Source organism: Equus asinus, chromosome 15, assembly GCF_041296235.1.
Source record: "Equus asinus isolate D_3611 breed Donkey chromosome 15, EquAss-T2T_v2, whole genome shotgun sequence".
NCBI lineage: Eukaryota > Metazoa > Chordata > Mammalia > Perissodactyla > Equidae > Equus > Equus asinus.
In genome coordinates, this window is record NC_091804.1 from 23,072,901 (window position 1) to 23,091,163 (window position 18,263).

The window sequence follows — 18,263 nt, forward strand, 5'->3', positions numbered from 1 at the left end:
GCTTTGCCTTGGAGTGACGTCTCCTCACCCTCACCCTCACCCTAGTCATCTCCAGGTCACCCTGTCGACTTTGTGAGCACCATGAAGGAGCCATTCGCATAGTGTTTACCAGGCCCTCTTAGTGGCAGGAATATAGCAGTGAACAGGACAGCTGTGGAGCCTGCCCTCATGGAGCTCACAGCCCAGCAGGAGAGACACTCGTCTGTAATGGCACGGGGATGTTTCGTTCCAAATTGCCAGAGAATGCTGTGAAGGATTGCAGGGCCCCAAATGTGTGCAACAGGAGGACCTGACTCCATGCAAATGAAGGTTTCCCCACGGAAGTAACAGCTGAGCTGAAGTCTGAAGGAGGAGGAAACTAGGCAAAAGGGGGAAGAGCATCCCAGAAACTCTGCAGGCAGGGGTCCTATGGCTGGTGGGGACAAGGACTACCAAAATGAGGCCAGTGTGGCCAGAGTAGCACAGGTCAGGTGAGGTTGGAGAAGAAAGCAAGGGTCACATCTCATGGGGACTTCAGACCACTGGGAGCATAGGGGGCCATGGAGGGGTGAACAGTAGAGTGACGTTCAACTTTCAGTTGCTGCAAGGAAAAGAATGGCTTTAGAGTCTAGTATGCACAAGGTTCAGTCCACAGTGTACTAGACGTCAGAGGCCTGAGCTGTCCCCTCTCCTCCCGAAGCGTCGGCCTTCCTCCTGTACACAAGGTAGACGGTCATGAGGGATGCAGAGATGGACTGAAACATTCCCTGGGAGGCCTGAGCTCAGGGCACACAGCAGGTGCTCCATGAACAAGGCCTGTTAGTATAATTGTCCTGTCCTTCAAACCTAGCTTCACCAGGAGTCTCACCGTGGGCTCGGCCCAGCCCACCTGGACATGAATCCCGGCAGAGCCAGTGACCAGCTGCATGACCTCAGCACAGGCCACAGCAAGTGCTCCATACCTAGCAGTTAATGTCCTCGTCATCACTGTCATTATAACAGCATCTCCTGAAATTTTTTAAAAATGCAAACTTCCAGCCCCAGAACTAGGGAAGCATGGTTTCTGGGAATAGGACCAACCCAGGAGGTTGCAGGTTTGACCCTGATGTCCCAGCTGATTCGTACTCTGCCAGCCAGACTCCTGGGGACCCCTAAAGCCCTGCATACTCGAGTTTCTTTGGGTTTCGTGCATTCCCCACCGTGGAGGAGCAGCCCTGGTGTGGGAGTCAGGAGCCCCAGGTTCAGGCCCAGCCACTGACGCTCTGTGAACCTAGGCAGTCACAGTAACTCAGCCACACCCAAGAGAGGGTTGGAGTGATGAGCGTGGCCCTGAGCAGGTGCCCTGCCCAGCATTACCTCACCAGCCTATGTCCTCTCTCAGCCTGCCCTCCTGTACCTGGTCCCTGCCTGCATCGGCTTTCCCATCCTGGTGGCACTGGCCAAAGGAGAAGTGACAGAGATGTTCAGGTAAGAGGGGGCAGGGGGCAGATGCCTGCATAGCACAGGTGCATCTGCAGGCAGCTGGTGGAGCCGGCAGGGGCTGTTTGTACATGTCTCCAGAGGAACAGCCCCACCCCTCACCCTTTCCGCCAACATGTCGGTGCCTGGCCTGTGAGCACCAGGGGGAACACTTTCTGTCCCCTTTCTGTGGGCCAGGAGCAGGAGAGGGCAAGGTCTTGGGGCTCTCTAGGCAGCCCCCACACCCAGATGCCAGCTGGGTCTTAAAAAGGGACTGGCTGGTGTAGATTTCCACCTGAGCTGCCCTCCTGTCAGGAGCCTGGGGTTCCCAGCCTGACTCTGCCACCATGTGACTTCAGGCATGTCCTTCCTCTCCCCTGGCCTCAGTTTTCACATGTAAACATTAGGGGGACCCTAGTGTAATCCACAGCTAACTGGTCTTTCTCGGTCTCGGTCACACACATACCCCTTCCCCATAGCCGTGTGCACACCCACCACACCCTACGCACTGCCCCATCCATACCCTAAGGCCTGCGTGACTCCAACAGGTGTTGCTCCCCAGCCCCGCTGACCCTGCCTCCCAGGACCCAGAAATAACTGCCAGCTGCAATTGAAGCTGCCCACTCAGGGGCCTTCCACCCAGCTCCACCTGCCTGGCCTCCAAGTTGCTCCTCAAGCGCCTGCCAGGGCTTTCTGTGCACCTGGCTGCCTGCAGGGGAGCCTGTGACTCACCCCTCCCCTGGATCTGCCTCTGCCCTCCCTGCCCTGCCTAGAAGCCCCAGGCTCCCAGCCTGCCTGCCCGAATCTCCTGGCCTGGCAAAGCCCAACTGAGGCAAGGCTGAGGGGGCAAACTTGGGGCAGACCCGGGGGAGCTTTAGGGGCAGGGATGGGACCTGATGCCTGCCCTCAGCACCGCCCCTCGCCCTCCTCTGACTCTCATCCACTCTCACCCCCAGCCCCCGACCCCTTGGGGTGACCTCCCCAGGTCCAGGCCTGTTAGGTCCTCATGGGTCAGCTCTGAACACCTCCAGCCAGGGCAGAGGGTGGCCCCCACCCACTTGCTGCATGGTTTCCCTAAACGTTCTGCCATATGGGCACTGTGCCCTCCTTTCTGCCCCACCCCTCAGCAGGGTCTGAGGTGGAGGCGAAAAAGCAGGTGATCTCTCTTCTCTTTCTGTCCATCTTTCTCCCTAATCCTCAACCTTGCCCTTTCTTTACTTTTCCCTTTGTTGGCACTCCCCTTTTTTATTCATTTCAAAGTTCCACAGCTACGAGAGGCAGAACCCCTTCACACCCCAGCCACCCTACAGACGCCAGCTCGGTCACACACATTCAAAGACATCTTTGCACCTCAGAGCAAATGCGTGTGTGTGGGATCTTGCACAGATGGTGGCATTCTCAGGGCATTCTGCGTCTCGATTTTTCACACAACAGTGTGTCTTAGAGGTGTTTCTGCAGCAGCACATATACATCTAGAGCGCCCTTGTTCTTTCTCACAGCTGCGTAGTGTCCCCTATGTAGGTTCATCTTTTCTTTTTCATTCTCCAAGTAATACCGGCTCCTTTCCACAGAGTCGGAAAGTGCAGAGATAGAGAAAAATAAGTCACAGTTCTGCTCCCTGCTCCTTGGAAGGGAAGTCTCTGTCCTCCCTCGGTCTTTTCCTCTCCATCTCTTTTTTCTGTCTCTCTGTCTGTCTCTCACACAGCTACGAGTCCTCGGCGGAAATCCTGCCTCATACCCCGAGGCTCACCCACTTCCCCACAGTCTCGGGCTCCCCAGCCAGCCTGGCCGACTCCATGCAGCAGAAGCTAGCCGGCCCTCGCCGCCGGCGCCCGCAGAATCCCAGCGCCATGTAATGCCCAGCGGGTGCCCACCTGCCCGCTTCCCCCACTGCCCCGGGGCCCAAGGTAGGGCAGACTCCCCAGCCCCAGTGTACGGGCCAGGGCGCATTACCAGGGGCTGGCGGCACAAGGCAGCTCCTCCACAACCTCCAGGCAGTCCGTGCGCCCAGCCCAGGGACAAGCAGCAGGGCAACCCCTCACCTCCATGTCCTCACCAGTAACGCGGGGCTCACGCGAGAGAGTGGCTGTCGACAGCCCTTGTCAAAACAGCTGTAGTACTGTTACTGCTCGCTGTATATATATAAGCTTGGGCAAATCACTTTCCTCGTTTGGAGCCTCACTTTGTTCATCTGTAAGTGGGCACCTTCCTGCCTCACAGGTTGACCTGGTGAGGAAATGTGGGTATTGTCCTTGGCGTGATCTCAGCTGCTCAGGAGTAGAGCCTGTAGTAAGCTAAGCCAGGGTATATGCCCTCAAGGTGGCACCTTGCCACTTGCCAGTAGAGCAACCCCCTGCCTGCCCACGCCCCTGGGGCCAAGCTGTTTGACTCCTGCCATGTGCCCTGGGAGGCCGCCCCTCTCCCATAGCCTCATCCTGGCTGCCCTTTTTTCCCCCATTCTCTCCAGCAGAAGGTCCAAGAAGCTTAAAATTGCTCCGCACAAGCCCAAGCCCAGCCTCGTCCATTTGCCGCTGTCCTTGCCGCCCCTGGCCCCATGGGCACAGAGAAAGCAGAGCAGCCTGTCTGAGGAGGGCACACAGTGGGCCAGGGCCAAGTGCTGGGAGATGCTGGGCTGTGGGTGCGGGGCTGATGTTCCTCGTGAGCCCAGGGGTTTCTTGGGATGGTGGGGAGGCGGGGCACAAAGATTCTCCTCTCACCCTCCTTTAAATGTGGTGTTTTTATTGTTTTGTTTCTTGGTCAGTTATGAGGAGTCAAGCCCTAAGGATCCAGCGGCAGTGACAGAATCCAAAGAGGGAACAGAGGCCTCAGCATCAAAGGGGCTGGAGAAGAAGGAGAAATGATGCGGCTGGTGCCTGACCCTCTGAGGGCCAGACCAGACAGGCAGGGATGGACCAGCACAGGCCTGCACAGGCAGAGGCCCCAGGAGGCCCAGCAGCTCCAGCAGAGGGGCGCATGTGGCAGGATCCCTCCAGCAGGGCCTCTGGGGCCTGCCTCCCTCTCCCCCTTCTGTGGCCTCCCTCTGCCCTCCCCATCCCCTGCAGGCAAAGGAAGCCCCCAACTTCGCCCACCCCCAGGTGCCAGGTGGGAAATGTGGGTCTGATTTTTAGATTTTTGTATTGTGGACTGACTTTGCCTCACATTAAAACTCATCCCCTTGCTCAGGCAGGCCACTGCGCTCCTGGAAGGGTTCTGCACCCAGCATCTTGCATTGGGTTTACGATCTCCCCCCCAGAAACTTTACTGTAAGCCCATTCCTGGGGACTTCCTGGTGGACCATCACAACTCGGCTCGAGGGAGGCCCTGACCTCTGGGCCCCTCCATCCTCCTCGATGCCCACCCAGTGGCCAGGGTGCCAGCTCAGTACCCCAAGGCACCCCCTGGCCAGCAGAGGGGGCCCATGAGCCCTCCTCTCCCCCCAGCCATCCAGTTTTCCTCACTACCTTTCTCCCAACACTTGGAGGCAGTGAGGGTGTTGGACCGGTGCTGGTTGTTGAAAGGTGGGGTGGGTGGGTGTCAAGTGGCTGACCTGACTCAGCAAGGGGACCAGTATCTGAAAGCCACAGAAATGGGCAGGGCCTCATGGGTCCCAGGCTGGCTGGAGCCAGCTTCCCTGGTCCCGATGTCCATATGGCTCCAGCTGGAGAATGCTGGACTCTAGGTCGCTCTTGAGATCAAGGCCCCATGGCTCCCATTCTGCCCATTCTCGAGGTTCTTCCAAAATGACTACCGCAAGGCCAGAAGGATCCTTCTTCTAGGAGCCACCCCTCTCCCCACAGCAAGGCCAGTCACAGCACAAGGGTCCGGGCTCCCAGAGACGCTGGAATGGGAAGGGATTAGGCCCAGTGCTTCTGAGGGGCCATCTAGGCCTGAGAGCTCGAGGTCCCAGAGCCAGAGTTTCTGCAAGGTTTGCGGAAGACAGCGGCCCTGGCCTGCAGGAGAGCCCCCTGTGGACCAGGCGAGCAGTAGGTACAGCACTCATCCACCTGCCTGGTACAGGGTCACTGGATGGAGAAACAGGCGGGAGGGGGTGGCCACTGGCCTGAGATGTCGGGCCTTCAGCTCCCAGCCCAGGGCTCTCCCTTGCCCAAGCCGCAGGTTCAACAGCTGGAAATAACAGTCGCTTCCAGACAATTTGGAGGTAGCTGAAGGATAAGTATGAGCAGAGAATCAGAAGTACTGTTGCAATGCTCGCACCCGGTACTGAGTGTTACATGTACCGAGCACCTCAATACAGGATTTTGCTGAATTCTCAGTCTTGGGCTGTAGCTGCCAGTATTCGCTCCGTTGTGCAAATGAGAGAATCGAGGCAGCTTGCGCGTAGACATGGAGTCCATCTCAAGCAATCTGAGTGGAATTCAAGAGTTCCTAAGGACTATGCAACTTCTTTCCAGACCCCTGGGCCTGAGTCACGGTGGCTGGTGTGCTGGGCACCTTTAAGCCAGCCACCCAACTTCTCTGGGCCTACGAGTCTACAGAAAGGAAAGAAGCATAGGGAATCTCAGGCTTCTCTCGGCCAGGGGAGGTCCCTTTCAGGGGCTTCTCGGATCCCTGCCGACTCCAGCCGCCTCCAGAGGGGAGGCCGTGTGGTCCTGGAACAAGGCCTCTCTGAGGGCAGCAGATGGGGCAGGCAGCCCAAGCACACAGCGCGGTTGGCTCTGCGGCCCAGAGCCCACAAAGGCCTCATTGAGTCACCGCCGGCCCCCGGCTGAGGCTGAGGTGGCAGTGGCGCCGGGCGCCTGCCACCTAATGACCGTCCTGGCCTGGCCAGATGTTCCACAGACCTCGGCAGCGGCCATCCAGGGCCCGCCCGGCCAGCCGGCACCGCAGAGGCCACTCTAATTCCAATTAACCAGCTTCAGCTGAGCAAACAGCGGGCAGCACGGCCCAGCCCGGGCGGTAGGCCCGGCCCGCAGAGCCTCCGAGTCTAGACTCCAGATGTGAACCGCCACCGCCAGAGTCCCATGGAAAAATGGCAGCAGGCCGGGCACGGATTGGGCCTGCACGCCGTGGAGAGGCGGGGGTGGGTGGCTGGCCAGGGCCCTGGGTGGGCCTACTGCCAGCCTCACCCCAGGGTGGGGGTGCGTTCTTGGGAAGCTGCTGCAGCGCTCCCGAGTTCTGCCCCTGATTTGTCAGGTGTCCCTCTTTGTGGCCTCAGTCTCCCTTGACTACAGCGGAGGGGAGGGGGCTCCAGGGGGAAGGCCAGCCCTGCTGGGAGTCCCTCTCAGGGTGAAGACACACTCCGTCTCATTTGTATCTAACGTGTCTAGCATCCTGCTATGTATGTTAGAAATATTTATGTAATCGTTACAACAACCCTGTGAGGTAGGTACCATCATTTTTACAGATCAAGGAAACTGAAGCAGAGAGACATTAAGTGCCCCGGCGGGAGGGGGGTGTTGAAACAGGGTGCCTGGCTTCCAGGACCTTGATGTTCATCAGAGGTGCTGTTTGACATACATCAGGACACTAGATTGTGGTTCCCTTTCTTGGGGGCGGCGTTGGAGAAGTTCAGCGTCTGAGGGAGAACTGGCTGCACAAGGCGACTGGGGCAGGCCTGTCCACTCTGTCCTGTTTCCTTAGCTGTGAAATGGGTAAGACTCCCTTCCAAGCGGGGCTCCAACTTTGGGGGGTAAAGCCTTGAGATGCCCTTTCAGACCTCAGCCCCAGGTATGAGGTGGGCTTAGCACAGCGAGGAGCACAAGCCAAGCGCCCGCCCCGGAGCTGAAGCTGTGATCGGGGAGACAGACTTGAAATGGCTGAATAAACGGATAAGGTAAAGTCAACGATAATGTCAAGACCTAAGGCAGGAGAGGTGTATATGGCTCCCGCAGCCCTGTCTGGGTGAGACCCAAGGAGGTCAGAGTCCTGCTGTCCTGCCACAAGTGGGGAAACAGAGTTCACCCCAAAAAGGGCAAGACTAGCCCGGGGGTCTCCTCAGGAGTGGATACCAGAGATGGGGCTGCTGCGCCCTGCCCGCCCCGCTCTCCCGCGGGTAGGCTTCCCGCCGCGATTGCAGGCCGGGTCGCGGGAGGCGGAGGCTGCGGAGGGGGCGGGAGGAGGCTGCATCCTGCCCGGGTGCGTCAGGAAGGGCCGAGCGGGAAGGAAGGCCCCACCCCCACCCCCGGCGCGGCCACACCTGGGCTCTCCGGGCGGGCAGGGGGGCCCAGGCCGGCGCCTGGCTCCAGCGAGTCTGGGCCGCCGCCCCGTGGGGCCGCCAGATGGGCCTGCCGCCCGCCCAGCGACGCAGGCAGGAAACGGCTGCCGGGGCTGCCAGGAACGCGGCCGCGCGGGGCGGGGCGGGGCGGAGCCACGTGGACACGCCCCCGGGGAAGGGCCGGGCGACCGGGGACCTGGAATCCCGGGTCTGCCGCCTGCTAGCTCGGTTTCCTTCGGCAAATCACCTCTCTGTGCCCCAGTTTTCACAGCATAAAACGGAGCTGCTTATCCCAGCTCGTTTCTTGGCTATTTTTTTCCCAAAGATTTTATTTTTTTCCTTTTTCTCCCCAAAGCCCCCCCGGTACATAGTTGTATATTCTTAGTTGTGGGTCCTTCTAGTTGTGGCATGTGGGACGCTGCCTCAGCGTGGTTTGGTGAGCTGTGCCATGTCCGCGCCCAGGATTCGAACTAATGAAACACTGGGCCGCCTGCAGCGGAGCGCAGGAACTTAACCACTCGGCCACGGGGCCAGCCCCTCCCAGCTCTTTTCTTATCACTGTGATCGCAGGGTAGTTTCTTTGCCTCTGTTCCTTCGTTTTCTTACCTGGAAAGTGAGGCAACAGCGATGGGCAGTCTCCACTGGGATATAAACTCTGGGAGGGCGGGGCCTTTATTCCCACGCACCCCGTGGTAGCCCCAGCTCCTGCCCCAGCGCCGGAAAGATGACGGCTCTCAGTATTTGTTGAATGACCGGTTGAGTGTCCCATGTCTGGGCCAATCTTGGGGCCTGGGACATAGCAGGCGCTTGGTAAATGGACACGCTCACGTTATCTTGGGTCTACTGCTTACCAACGGTGTGGCTTCTCGTCTCTGAGCCTCAGTTTCCTCGTCGACCTCATGGGTGGCTGTAAGGATTGAATGAAACAATCCATGGAGAACATATGGCAGCTCCTCAGATGATATTTATGGAAGCATCTACAAGATGTGTAAAAAGATATTTGAATAAACGTGTGGGCAAGGAATATACAAAGGAGCGGGGTGGCTTGAAGGAAATTTTTCCTGTATGTGTAATCTTTTGTATATCTTGTGTTTTTAAATTTTTGAGCCAAGTGAACGTATTTTTCAAAAACAGATAGAGTTGAAAATAAAAATAAATCCAAAAAGAAAGATTAACTATTATCTCCATCTGGCAAAGGAGGCATCTAAAACTCAGAGACAGTCCTTTCTAGGTCACAAAGAACTAGAAAATGGCAAAGATGAGATTTGAATGCAAATTTGTTGGACTTCAAATTAAATACAAAGAAGAGAAGAGGAAGCTCCCTGCCCTCATTGACCCTTCGTCACCACTTCCAGGAGGGGATCCCAGTCTGAGCAGAGAGAAAAGGCCAGCAGAGTGAATAAAAGAAAGGAGAGAGGAGGAAAGAGGAGCAGATCCCACCAGCCCAGGCCAGGGAGCGGAGGCTTTATCCTGAAGGCAGTGGGGAGCCAAGGAAGGATTCTCAGCAGGGGGTGACATAGTTCTTCCTCAGCTTTACAAATGGAGAAGGCCAGGAAGTCATGGAGGGGACTCCAAGCCAGTGATGATGATGATGATGCTCTGAGTGATAAACAGGCAAGGACCCACTGGGTGCATGCACGGGAGAGACCGAGGACTCAAAGCAGGACAGAGGATAGACCCAGGGTCATCCAGATGTCCCTCGGCAGCATGGCAGGACCACAAACCCAGGAGTCTCGGCTCTACTTAGCAATTTCCTCTTTCTTAGAGGTTATTCAGTCTGCACCACTCCCACCCTTCAAATGTCCTAAGACCCCCTCCAGGTCCCTGGGTCCAGTCAGGTACCAGGAAGAAGCCTAAATTCCCAGCATCCCTGAGCTGAAGGGACCAGAGGGCTGAGAGTGCCAGGGATAGAGGACTGAGGTTGAAACAGAATGTCCCCTGCTCCAGTGTTCTCAGAGCCAAGATCCTGTGATCCTGTTTGCACACACTTGTGTATGTGCCTGATGCCCCCACACGAGTGCAATGCGCCTCATGCAATGTACACACTTTGGGTGTGCACAAGGCACACATATGTGCCTGGGCAGACCTATATGTGTGTGAATCTGCACATGAGCCAGCCTAGGGGACTCATGCACACCCACCCCTCCTGGTGGAGGAGTCCAGTCTCTACCGGGCAGTGTAAACAGCCTTCTCGGAAGAGTGGCAGCAGCCACCATCACTGAGCATTTACTGTGCGCCGCCCCGCTCCAAGCGTTTCCATGCATTACATCCTTACCGCTCACGTCCCCCTCCACGTGGTGAGTCTCCATCAACAGATGAGGAAGTAAAGGCACAGAGAAGGACCTGCCCACACGGCAATAAGGAGCCTTCCCGAGCTCTGGGCTCCCAGGAGGCCACCACCCCCTTGTCATTTTTCCTGTCATTAAAATACTCATTTATAAAACCTTTTATTATCCAGAAGCTGCATACACATACCTTGTAGAAAATTACAGTATACGTAAAAAAATGAGAAACTAAAACAGCATAACCCTGCCATCCAGAGGTCACTGCCATTAACACCTTAACTTAGATTTCAGACTTTTTTTCTGTTTATTATGTATTTTTTAACACAAATCATATCTGCAGTGCATACCATTTTGACATCTCTTTTCTTTCCACAGTTAACAACCTCCCCCTCCCCATTTTGGTCAGTTGTCATCATCTCATCAGGTACCCAGACAGCATCCAACCTCTTTGTCATTTTAAGACAGACCCGGTGAGACAAACAGCCCATCTGCATGTGAAGGCAGACCCCCCCCCCCCATGGTGCCGGATGAGGCTCGCTGGGGTCTGCAAGGGGCCGTCCTCCCCTCTGCGCCCGGCCCTCCTCAAAGCTGTGGAGTGGCCCGGCCCTGTGCCTGCCTGGGACCAGCCCAGGGGGGAGGGGGGACCCCAGATAAGGCTGAGCCCCTTGGCACTGCATTTAAGGCCTCCACGTGCCTTTCCCCCGCAGGCAGGTGCCCACCCCATCTCAGGCTACCCCAGGGTCCAGCGGGGGCCCTGGAGTAGGGGAGGGGAGGTGGAGGCAGAGAAGACACACGTGTCACAGATGGTGGGGGAGTGGAGAAAACCCAGGGGGCCAAGGCTGGAGAGCCAGCTGCCGAGGTGTGGGGCTGGGGGAGGGGCCGAGTCGCCTTCTGCTGGCCCCAGGTCCTCTCCGCTTGACAGGTTCTCTCAGCAGCTACCGCTTGTGTGTGAAAGACAGCGTGTATTCTCGTGAGTGTCGGGATGGTCCAAGCGTGTGGGTGAGCGTGGGGATGCTGGAATCCTCTGTGGGATGGTGCTGTAGGTGGGTTTCTACCTGGTTGTGTTTGCTTCTGCATCTGGAACAAACTTGGTGTGTGTAAGCATGTGAGGTTGTGAGAAGTTTGTGAGCAAGCACCTGCACTGGTGGGGGTGAGAGAGAGAAGGTGAGAGGGAGGGAGGTCGCGTGCACTGCGGAAGTGTTCGGGTTGGTAAGATGGTGCTCGCAAAGGCTCTGCTTGTACGAGCTGGGGAACTCGTGCTGTTCGACCTTCTTTCTGCCCACGTGCACGTGAGCCTGTGTGTTCCAGTCTCGTTCTATGGTCCACGCTCCCCTCTGCCTGGGTCACTCCGAAGCCCCAGTTTTCCCATCTGTAAAATGGGGGTACACAGTCCTTTGTTATTGTTGCTGTTATTCCAATTACTATTATTATCTCTCTACCACCTGCCTCCTTTCAAAACACTGTCCAGTCCTTTCTGCTCCAGCCAAGTTGATGACACCTTTGTATCTTAAGCCTAAAACCTGCTTCTCCCAATGTGCCTGGCAACTATTTGCTAATCACCCAGGATTTACCTAACACGTATTTTACATGAATGAAAGAGCCATTCAGGGAGCAGCGCTGGAAAATGCCCGCACAGAGACGCTGATTTGTGCCCGTGCTATGAAAGGCTCTGACGTTAACTGTTCAGGCCCGAATGTGCAGTGCAATCGGTGGGAAAGTTGCAACTGAGAAGGAAAAAAAGGGTTTTTTCTTCCTTTAAAAAAATCTTTTTGTTTTCAATCTGTGTCTCTTTTAAGCCCCACCGGATGGAGATGTCCTAAAATAAGAAATTAAACAAGAGGGGAAATCCCATTATCTGTTTTTGTTAATGGGTCCCTCAGGAATCCACGGGGACCCCCTTCCCAGCTGCTGTGTGGTCCAGGCCTGAGAACACCAAGCCCCTGGCCCCACGGCCCACGCCCACCCACCACCCAGCCTGGGCAGCAGTTTCCCAGGATTCACATGGTAATGAAGGCATCCATCTTCTCCCAGACACACACTGGGCCCTCCGACCCTCCCAGGCCCCGCATAATGGCCCCCAGGGCTGGGGCCCCACCACCTGTTGGATTTTCCCAGGGAAGCGAGGGGGAGGGTGGAGAAGAGCTCCTCCTTCCCAGCCCCCAGCCACATTTGCCCCTGGTCCTGGGACTCAGACAGTGAGAACGCCCATGTCCTCAACCCCTGTCCATCCTCGTCAGTCTGCGCCCTCAGCTTCCTCACCTGCAGAACTGGAGGGTGCTAGGTGACAGGCTCAGGAACTGTGGACTGTAGACAAACGGAGAGTGGGACCAATGGTAAACTCTCAGTAACCACCACTGTTCTACTCCAGACCAAGCAGAGTGGAGCACGTGTTGCATCATTGTCACGGTGCACCCCCACCACAACCCTACCGGGTGGACCCTAAAACCCAGGGAAGATGGACTGTGTGCCCAAAGCCCCGTAGTCCCCAGAGCAGTGGAGCCATGATGTGAGTCCAGTTTGGCCCCCTCCCAGAGCCTGAAATCTTAACCACTCCGTTAGATCATTGCCGTCATTATTGTCATCTCAATTATTGAATTAGATAATGATCCTGGAAAAGGCCAGACAAAAGTCCCTAGGGAAGCCAGGAAGGGAAGGAGACATGAATGTTACTGATCTCTCCCTAGGACTTGGCCAGAGCCTGACACACAGTAGGTACTTAATAACTGAGGAATGAAATACACATCTTTATTCTCAGGTCACAGAGGCTGTTTCCTCAACGCTTACAGTCGATCGAGCATCCGCTCTGTGCCAGGTCGGGCCCTGCCTGGTTTCACATTTCACCCACATTGCTTGTTCTATAACTCAGCAGGGCTGGACTTGTTATTTCTCCTTGGTTTATACCCTCCAGAAATCAAAATGCTCATGAATAAATAATTCCCCAAATAAATACTTAATTCCACCTTGTGATAAGTAACAGAGACGGAGGGAGGGGTGTGGGGGGGGGGGCATTCACAGCAGGTGTCTGGGACCAGGGGTATTTACCAGTTACGGCAAGTAACAGAAAAATCAAAATCATTGCCTCTTTAGAAGGAATCTGGAAATATCACTGGATCCCCCCCACACACTGCTGTTGCTGCTCCCCAGGCAGAAGGTGCCTCTCCTGCCCCTGGTGCAAATCCAGCCCTCCTCTTAAACATTCAGAAGTTTTCTCTCTGCATTTATGAGTTTAGGGATAAGATTGAGGATTTTTTTTTTTTTTTTGAGGAAGATTAGCCCTGAGCTAACTGCTGCCAATCCTCCTCTTTTTGCTGAGGAAGACTGGCTCTGAGCTAACGTCCATGCCCATCTTCCTCTACTTTATATGTGGGACGCCTACCACAGCATGGCTTGCCAAGTGGTGCCATGTCTGCACCCAGGATCCGAACCAGCGAACCCTGAGTCGCCGAAGTGGAACGTGGGAACTTAACTGCTGTGCCACCCAGCTGGCCCTGAGGATGATTTTAATTTTGTTTAGAGCTGATCTATATTTCCAAATTCTCTATAATGAATATGTTATCATTTTAAGCAGCTTTAATACAAGCAACACATTATGATGAAAAAGCAAATCACACAGAAGTACATGCAACAAAAAGGGCAAAGCAAAAAAAAATTATACAGCAATGTTACCTCAATAAAAAATAATTAATTCAAAAAAAGGGGAAGTCCACCTTCAATCTGATTTTCCACCCCAACCCCAGAGGTAACCCCCACTACAGCTTGCGGGTGTCCCTGGGTATTTAGAAATTATATTCTAGAGAAACCTTGAAAACGTTATGCTACGTGAAAGGAGCCAGTCACAAAAGATCACATATTGTATTATTCTATTTATAGGAAATACCCAGAATAGGCAAATCTATAGAGACAGAAAAGTAGTAGATTAGTGGCTGCGGAGGAGGTTGGGGGAGGCCGGGGGAGATGGGGCGTGACTGCCAACAGGTATGGGATTTCTTTTTGTGTGATGAAAATGTTTAAAATGAATTGTGGTGATAATTGCACAAATCTTTGAATATACTAAAAACCGTTGAGTTGTACACTTTAAGTCAGTGAATTGTATGATATGTGAATTACATCTCAATGTAATAAGATATATATCTCAATATAATAATCATCCCAAAGCTGTTAAATAGAAAAAAAAGTAAATTCTAGAAATGCTCTTGTCTCTGGGCCCCCAGCCCAGTGACAAGGCCTTCACTACCTCCAAATCCCACCCCCGACCTCCCCTCACGCCCACCCCACCCCCCCCACCCCACTCCCCACCCCCCCCACCCCCCCCCACCCCCCCCCACCCCAGCCTTGCAGGTGGCTTTGACTGTGAGCAATCCTCAGACCCAATCATGGGGCCAGGTGAGTTTCTCCCACTCGTTAGTCACAGACGTCTCCAAACCACGCAATCTCAGAGTTGGAGAGAAACCAGGGACATAGCACTCTCCCTTAATCTCTTCTTGGTCCAGACCGCTCCCCTTTACACTTTCATTTCTTTTTTCTATTTTTTTTTTTTTTTTTGAGGAAGATTAGCCCTGAGCTAACATCTGCCGCCAATCCTCCTCTTTTTGCTGAGGAAGACTGGCCCTGAGCTAACATCCATGCCCATCTGCCTCTACTTTTTATGTGGGACGCCCACCACAGCATGGCTTGACAAGTGCTGTCATGTTCACACCCGGGATCCAAACCTGAGAGCCCCAGGCCGTCAAAGCAGAACATGGGAACTTAACTGCTGCGCCACCGGGCCGGCCCCCCATTTCATTTTTGATTGAGTAGTACATGCTCATGGCACAAAATTTAAAAAGTACCAGCCTCCCTCTTTTCCCCCTCAGAGGCAGCCACGGTGGCCAGTTTCCTAGTGAGATATAAGCAAACACATATACAATCTGCTTTCTTGTCTGTTTCTTCTTTTGTAAACACAAGGGGTGCAGTCAATGCTTACTGCTCTGCAACGTTTTGGTTTGGTCTTTTCCGGTTAACAATGCACCCTGGAGACCTTAGCGGCTCAGGGTGACAGGGAGCTTCCTCGTTCTGTTCTCTTTAACAGCCGCGTGTGCCCCATTCTATGGAGAGACCACCCTTTATTCAACGAACCCCCAGTGAGGGACATACGGGTCTTCCCAGCTTGCTGTTCCTCCTGTACCTGCAGCATTTCACACATTTGAGTGTATCCTTAGCATAAATGCCTGAGAGCGGGGGCACTGTCTCATGATCTCCCAGGGCCACATGGCATTTCGTAGTTGACTTAGCCATTCTCCTTTTCACGGGCGTTTATGAACAAGGCTGCTAAGAGCACTTTCTAATCTCCCACGTTCCTTTGGCAATGTGTTAGACGCTGTGGATCCTTTCCCTCCAAAAAAACACATCAAATTCACCCAACTTTGAAACCCACCCCAGGAGCCTCAAGGTTAGAAACTCTGAACTGAACCAACTGCTGTAATTATACAAATGGAATAACACGAGCCCTCGAGGGGCAGGGCAGAGCCTCACACACAGTGGGGATAACCACCTTGCAGGGGTTGGATCAGAGTTGTCAAGATTCAGCGCGAGTCAGGTCACAATCCTCCTTTGCTCAACACCCTCCCCTGGTTCCTGTCTCACGCAGAGTAAAAGCCAAAGTCCTCACTGTGGCCTACCTGGGCCTACATGATCCAGCTATGCCCCGTGCCCTAATAGCTCCTTGACTTCCCTTCCTAGCACCCTCCTCCTTGCTCACTCAGCTAAAGTCATATTGACCTCTTGAACTCACCAGGCACGCTTCTGCCTCAGGACCTTTGCACTGGTTGTGACTTCTGCCTGGAATATTTTTCCCCCAATAGCTGGAGGAAGTGAGAGAAAAAGTTCTTTACTGAAATATCACCTTCTCAGAGAGGCCTTTGCTGACCACCACCACCCGCATTTAAGATTGAACCCACCCCAACCCCAGCCCTCCCTATCCCTCCTTTCCTGACTTCTTTTTCCACATAATATTTATCACCAGACGAGATAACATATATTGCACTTACGCTGTTCACTGTGTGCTCCCTTCCCCAAATATAAACCACCACCGCCTACCCCCGCCAGGACGGGGACTTCTGTTACTTCTGCTCCCTATGACACCCCAGTGCTGGAGTGCAGCGGTTGCTCCACAAATATTTGCCAACTGAATGAAGGAATGGCGTTTGCAAAGAGCTTAGCACACAGGAAGCCAAAGGAGCTGTGGTCTGTGGGAACCACAGGCTCCAGGATCCTGGACTCCAACCCAGCCCTGCCACATACTTGCTGCGACCTTCGCCGAGTCACCTAGCACTCAGGCCCTCAGTGTTCCTCGCCCCTCCATTGGAGGTGTTACTCAGAGCACCTTGCGTGCAGGGCGGCTGTGAGAACAAAATCAGAGAACGGTTGAATAAACGTCAGCCAGCACGCTGCTGCCAGGACGGTGGTGGTGCTGGTGATGCAGCCGGGGCGGGGGCTGCGCTGACACCTTCGCGTGCAGGACACCGCACTGATACACACGGGGAGGGGCGTTCACACCAGGTTCCTGAGATGTCTTTCTGGTACTTCACAGCAAGAGGGTGGGACGGTTGGGGTCGGAGGGTACAGGGGCTCGCTAGTAGTTAAACGCTTCGACCAGAGAAGCCCTCAGTCCCTGTCCCCGGCGGCCCCTGCCCAGTTGCCCCCGGCGATGGCCACACCAGCCGCACCTTGCTCCAGGCCCGCCCCCAGCAGCCGCAGGGGAGGGCGGCGGGAAGGCGAGCCGAGTTTTCCCAGGCTCCCCCCTCCCGCGAACATCTGGCCGCAAACATCTGCCCTTAGCCTTTGTCTCCCGGCCCCAGGCCAGCCTCGCACCCATCTGCCGCTGCCCGCGGCCCCCGCCCATCTGCGCCGCTCCCCCGGGGCGGTTCCCGGCGCCCTCGCCCCCGCACGCCGGGCTCGGTTCCCAAGGGCCGAGCGCGGGAAGCCGGGGCGGCCCATCTGCCCGGCGCAGCGGGCCCAGCCCCGGGTGGCCCCGCGGCCCCGGGGCCCCACGCCCAGGAATGTCTTTCGGGCGGGTGCGCGTCCCCAAAGCCCGGGGTGCGGGGCCCCGCCAGCTCGGCCCCAAGTCACGGCCAGTGGCTGCGGGAGCAGAGGGCCACCGCGCCGCCCCCGCCTCCTCCCGCAGGGCCCTTGGCCAGCCTGCCCGCCGCCCCCGCCCCCGTCTCTAGCCCCCAGCCTGGACCTGCGCTGACCCTTCTGCCTGGAAATGCCCCTTTCCCTCTTGCTCGCCTGACTTTGTTTTATGAAATGTAAGAACGACAGAGGAATATTCCCAACGCCAGAGCTAACACCCGGGCAGTTGGCTGTATCGCTCCCCTCCCGTCTTCTTTAAAGAACAACGTCACAGACAGTGCTACCTTCTTGTCACCTGTGCCCCTGCCACCCTTCCACCCCCACCTAGCATCCTGAGTCGGGCCGGTTTCTTATACTTTTACTCACGGAAATCTATTAGTATTGTTTGTGTGTGTGTTTAAATTTTTTTAATTTTTTTATTTAAAAAAATCCTTCTGCATTTTCCCTAAGCAACATATTTTTTGCATGTATGCAGAAGAATGCACGTAGGTCTCGCTGTGTCCCACGGACTGCCGTGTCCTGTTCCGCCGTCATCGTCTTTCCCTGCTCTCCTGTTGTTGGACAAGCCCGTAGTTTTCAGCGCCTTGCTGCTGTCGGAACAGCTGGCACGTCCTTGCGGGCGTCTTTGGCATCCAGGGTGCGGGACTTTCAGGGTATGTCCATGGGAGGGAATTGCTGGGTCAGAGGGTGTTCCGATGTTCGTTTTTACTCAGTACGGCCACACTGGGCTCCCAAGTGCTCACACCAGTTTACACACTCACCAGCTGTGGATGAGTTGTTTCCCACATCCGCATCACATTTTATATTATTGAACTTTGAAGTTCTTGCAGTCTGATGTGGCAACTGTGTCCTGTGAAATCCCAGATATGCAAACACCGGGGCTCAGGAGCACCTGCCTCACCCTTGCTCACCTTTTATTCATGTCAGCTGGCTATCACCTCCTCCTATGAGAAGGCCTCCCTGACTTCCCTTAGCTGACTGGAGTCTCTCTCAGGCCACGCCTCCCACAGCCCCTTGTGCTCCCCCATCACAGCACTGGGAGCTGGAGGGGGACTGCCTCTCCCACCAGACCACGAGCTCCCCAAGCAGGGACCATGTCTGCAGGCCAGCGAGCATGTTGCGAGGAGTACGAAGGTGGCTTCATCTACTCAGAATAAGGGGCTTCTCTTTCTAATGCCTACAGAGTGCCCCCTTGGGACGGCAGCCGCCCATCTATGGATGGCATCTGGGTCCCCAGCGTGGGGACACAGCAGCCA

At 55.3% G+C, this 18,263-nt stretch overlaps 1 protein-coding gene and 1 long non-coding RNA gene across 4 annotated transcripts in view; one reads left to right on the top strand and one right to left on the bottom strand.

Moving 5' to 3' along the window:
- Nucleotides 1-4,657, top strand: part of HM13 (histocompatibility minor 13) — a 40,557-nt gene extending 35,900 nt beyond the window's left edge. Inside the window, exons 11-13 of one of the 3 annotated variants that reach the window (XR_001398680.3) lie at nt 1,361-1,446; nt 3,143-3,344; nt 4,199-4,657. Coding sequence is in view for 2 of the 3 variants with exons in the window: in XM_014845026.3 (XP_014700512.1) it covers nt 1,361-1,446; nt 3,143-3,289; nt 4,199-4,298 (333 nt within the window). In the remaining variant the exon portion in view is untranslated. The remainder of the gene's footprint in view (nt 1-1,360; nt 1,447-3,142; nt 3,345-4,198) is intronic. The other 2 variants (XM_014845026.3, XM_014845027.3) reach the window with 2 other exon arrangements.
- A 5,523-nt stretch (nt 4,658-10,180) lies between these two features.
- On the bottom strand, nt 10,181-16,752 carry LOC139040315 (uncharacterized). The gene is made up of 3 exons (XR_011494606.1): nt 16,177-16,752; nt 15,668-15,737; nt 10,181-11,266 (listed from the first exon to the last, which is right to left on the bottom strand). It is a non-coding gene; the product is annotated as an uncharacterized lncRNA (long non-coding RNA).
- Nucleotides 16,753-18,263: the final 1,511 nt, after the last annotated feature.